The sequence below is a fragment of the Necator americanus genome, chromosome X (genome assembly GCF_031761385.1).
Source record: "Necator americanus strain Aroian chromosome X, whole genome shotgun sequence".
Classification (NCBI taxonomy): domain Eukaryota; kingdom Metazoa; phylum Nematoda; class Chromadorea; order Rhabditida; family Ancylostomatidae; genus Necator; species Necator americanus.
Genome location: NC_087376.1, coordinates 14,026,861 through 14,031,765, shown reverse-complemented (window position 1 = coordinate 14,031,765; position 4,905 = coordinate 14,026,861). Strand labels below are relative to the sequence as shown.

The 4,905-nt window shown below is 39.6% G+C and overlaps 1 protein-coding gene across 1 annotated transcript; it reads right to left on the bottom strand.

Moving 5' to 3' along the window:
- Nucleotides 1-3,038: 3,038 nt before the first annotated feature.
- RB195_022994 (uncharacterized protein) lies at nucleotides 3,039-3,506 on the bottom strand (the record flags this gene model as incomplete). Its single annotated transcript, XM_064210277.1, has 1 exon — nucleotides 3,039-3,506. The coding sequence occupies one exon, from the start codon at nucleotides 3,504-3,506 to the stop codon at nucleotides 3,039-3,041; it is 468 nt and encodes a 155-aa protein (XP_064066158.1).
- Nucleotides 3,507-4,905: the final 1,399 nt, after the last annotated feature.

Here is a 4,905-nt window from a genome sequence, read left to right as displayed (position 1 = left end):
TAGATAACGCGTGTAATGTCTGTTCGTTTTGAACATTTGTGTACAAAGACGTCACGTCAAATGACTCCATGACACATTTTTTTTTTCGAATCTGGCATTTTTAAGATCTGGCTGTTCAAGAAGCAGTGAACTGCTTGATAGATGAGAGGACATTGTAGGCAATAGTTGACTCACTTCTATTTAGAAACCAAGAGATACAATCTTTTGGCCTTCCTACACAACTTATTATTGGCCTTATTTTATAAGTCTCCGCTGACATTGATCGTCCCTGAAAAGATCAGCCTGATTAAAAGGCATAACTTTCCAAGGTCGTTCCTTGAAAGCTTATGCTTTTTTAATCAGGCTGTAAAAAACGGAGCAGTTCGGTGCTTCTATTTTTAGCCTGCTAAGTAATCTTTCGTGAATCCCAGCAGCCTTACACCGCTCATCCAAGCATGGTTCAGACGTTATTGTGCAGTAAACTCTTTTTCTTTATCTCAGCGATAAACACTATTATCCATATTAAAAAATACTATAATATATAATATATAATATAATAAATGTTATTATTAAATGATGTTCCGTTATTTCTCGATCTGGTGTTTGTGGCATAGCTACATACTCTCCTCCCTTGTCGCTCGCCGAGATACGCAGTGTCGCATTAGATATCAGTTCTCGGATTTCTCGAAACCTTTGCCGTTGATGACTAGTTAAGTTTCTGTGCCGCTGATTTCGATGTTGGTTGGAGGCAGCTAACACTCCCGCTGATACAATTCTAAACCTTACATCGGCCTCACGAACTGGTTCTGGTCAGGGTGATGGGACACAACCCTCTTGAATACGACCCCTCCCCTCCCCGCCTTTCTCATTCTTATCTTCTGACAGATAAAGGTAAAGTTAAGGATAAAGTTTCTGGCGTTGATAGATCCGCTTGGGATGCGCCCACACGTTCACTTTAATTCAGAATCGTTTGAGGTTAACGAACATGTAACTGGCTTATACAATGACTTGCGGTGGCTAGCCGATGTGTGAAGTCAGTGTTTTTATCCTCCTAGACAAGCCTGGTACCAATTTATCGACCACGGAGGGATGAAAGGCTTGGTGAAGACTAGGGCGGATTCAAACCTCCGATCGTGCAGGAAGCGGAAGCTCTGACCGCACCACTACACCCGCCCCGTTGCAGTAAATCCCAAGCTGACAGAAGCGAAGAAATAATATTAACCAGAACACGCAAATTCGCTGAAATGCTGTTGAAATACTGGTGTTGGAATGTTTTCAGTTTTACTCTATTCAGTTTTATTCTTTTCTTGTATTTATGCTCCAAAATCTATAAATTATCTTTAATTTCTGATTAAAGCACATAATACGACTAAAAAATAGGATAGTCACGTGCATAGGTCGAATCACAGACTGATAGAAAAAAAAAACAACACATTATCGCTGCAATATGACAATGTGGCCTCCTATGTTCAACTCCCGGCTGAGGCAAATTTTTGAAAAAGAAACAGAAACTTGAAACAACTTCTAAAGAATGAAGAATTTAATTTTACATAGCATACAGCAGTTCAAAAGTGAATTTAACAAAATTTAATGACCAAAAGGCTCAGCTTCTGTGCACATTGTTAGGTCTGGGAGATCGCGAATAACTTGGTCATAAGAGGACCAAAAGAAAAAGCTGAGGAGTTTTTGAGAGAAGAAGAGTTGCCCTAAAAAAACAGCCACATCGTTCTTTTTTCACCTCCTAGTTTTTTTGGAATTTTGATAAAACGAAATTTGAAATTTCCCGACTTTTTTTGGATTTGTCTATTCTAAATCTTGAGAAAACCAGCCGATTCGCAAAGGAGAAGAGAGATTTCGAAGCAGATCATTTTCTAGTATGTTTTTCAGATGCTGCATCAAACGTTCTCCAGAACCTTGCTGTTCTTCCAAATTTTTGATGGGACAAAGATGGAAAAAGTACCATTTTTCCCATTTTTGTCCCATCAAAAATTCAGCGGTGTGGCTGTTTTTTAGGGCAAACCTTTTCTCTTAAAAACTACCTAGGTTTTTTATTTTGGTCCTTTTTATGACGAAGTTATTTGCGATCTTTCAGACCTAACAATGCGCACAGAATCTGAGATTTTTTGGTCATTAGATTTTGTTAAATTCACTTTTAAACTGCTGTATACTACGTAAAATTAAATTCTTTATTTTTTAGGGGTTTTTCAAGCTTCCATCTCTTTTGCAAAAATTTGCTTCAGTGAGGTATCGAATCTGCGTGGTCCCGTTGTTACATTGTCAATACATTGGGCACCATCAAAACGAAATGTTTATGCTTCCATTTTACCTTTCTACGCCTGAAACTAAATATAATATTTGTAACTCATGTAATCATTAAATATTATTTATTGAAATATTTTGTAATGTATGTAATTATTTAATTACTACGTAATATTTCGTGTTAGTTATCATGTTCACAACCGGCAACCGCATACTCCCTAACGACCCCTTCCTTTGCAACCTCCTCCCTTTAAGACCCCGATGGGAAAATCCCATCGCATGCCTGACCCTGGTTCGTGTTCTTTATTAAAAGTACGGGTGAACGGGACAGATGGAAGTAACTTTCTGCGTCTAAACATGGATTGTGGTGTGTTTTCATGTTTGGCCTTGATCCTATCTGGTTGGTTTGATCCTAAGGATTTGAAGGCCACCTGCAACTTAACGAAAGACGCCCTTTTGACATTCTGAGCTATCGAAAATGAGGGTCTTAGGCTCAAAGCCTGACGTTTCGACAAACTCGTCTTTATCAAAGGCCTGAAAATGGTCTGAAAATGGCCTTTGATAAAGACGAGTTTGTCGAAACGTCAGGCTAACAATAAAGTTTCGCATAAACCTCGTTGACATAACAGGAAAGCATAAATACACTTCCCAATGTTGAGGTTTCGAGAAGAGAGGACTTGGAAATTGTTAGCGGAATATTATATTTGCTGAGATCCGTGTAACGGTTTTTAAGACTTCTCCTTCTTTGTGTTGCTTCCAAAATCTTCTTCTTCCTGTGCACGGTGAGATGATTGCCGTATTCATTTCGATGCCACAAGACCAAATCTTCCGATCCTGTATTCCTCTTTTGTCTTTCCTTGTTTTGCGCAGAAGTCTCCGATAACGAATTTTCCGAAGGACTTCCTGTTGCGGAACACTTCCTGCAGCGCCTCATAAGACACGTCCAGTTCAGATTCTTTAGCCGCTGATGTTGGTGCTTTGCAGTTGATGTTGCAAATAGCGCATAGGGTGGAGACGAAGAATGGCCAGACGAGGTGATAAGATCTCGTGCGAAAGACGATAGATGGGTGCACAATAAATAAACCAAAACCATTTACCTTTCGCATTTTTCGAACCCTCTCTCCGCAAATGAGTAGTGTACCGTCATACACGGAGGGTACGCCGCTCCTCCTGCTCTTGTTCTTTTGTACACCAATTAAGCGAAATTTGATACGTTCTGCAGCTCCGAGAAGGACATGTAGATTGGCGTCTGTGGATACTGTTCCCATGTTATAAGTACAAATTCTGAAGCTGTTTCCATGACGAGTTGTACAAGTGGTCCAAAATCATAAACGACATGTCGCATATGCCTCAATTTGTTCACTTGACCTTCCACTTTACTTAATTGAATACTTAGGTGGAAACAAGAATCAATAAAATTAAATCAGTGTGAGACTATCTTCTTGCAGAGGAAGAAATTCTCCACCGAAAGCCATATAAAGCTCTAAAAATATTATTAATTTCTATTTGCATTCTTTTTCCACTTTATGGAAGAATGACAAAATGTTCCTCAATCAAATATTTTCTACCAACATACTCAGATGTTTTGCATTCTCTGCATAGGAAGTTGATCTAAGTGCCAAAACAGGAGAAGACGCTGTGATTGACTTGCAGACACTAATTACGATAAGTTATATTATAAATTATCAACACGCGTCATAAATAATAGCGTTTTTTTTCATAAATTTCGCTGTTCAGAGATGAGATAGGTAGAGGATGAGAGTTAATTAGAGAATATGGGGCTAGGTAATTCACTGTCGCTCTTAAATCCCTTGATAACTTTCAATTAACTCTTTCTAACGTTTACAAATTTCTTTTCAGGACCCTCTTCTTCTGTGAAAGTAAACAGGAAATCACTCTCAGAATACCATCTAGTACTGTCGTGCTGATCTGCTGAACGTAAGATGCGCACCTTCAGCGTTCAAAAACGACTACACTGTTAGCTTAGAATGCGAAAAGGACTAGTCTCAGAGAAAAGTGCCATCGTACACAAATCTGATTGGTACCTTATCTCCGGGCAGCATATACAAGTCTGATTGCTACCTATTCACGTTGATCCTGCTTGCACCGAACGCGGTCGGGCGTTTGAGTGTACGCTTTGAGAAAGTTTGAATTATACAGCGTGCACACCTCTATGGCGCAAGATTACCTTATATTGCGAAATGGAGGGAACCTGAACAAGCCGCTCTGTCTAAACTTTTGGAACATTTTTGTGCGCAGTGTGCTCTACTTCAGGAAACCGTCACCGGCCGTCATCAGTGTCGCATCAGTTACACCATATATTGTAGTGGTTGTGATTAAAGGAGGTAGAAGGTTGTGCGATAGCTGTGAGGAAATCGCTAAAGAGAACAACAAGGACGCGTTCAATTCGACGTGCAAGATAAATGAAACTATTCCGAAAAAAAATACGTCGGATAAGAGATACCGCTTAGTTGACTTATGTGGACAAAAGGGCTCGTCATCGCTTCCACGTCCAAGAGTAATATTCGTCACCTTTAGCTTAAACTCCTTTGAATGCCTGAAGCACAGCCCAAGCCAAAGATGAGAACTTTCAAAGTTCAGTTAGTGATTCATCAGTTGGATATTCTATTCTATATTATAGAACGTTAGAGCTGTTTAGGACATCGC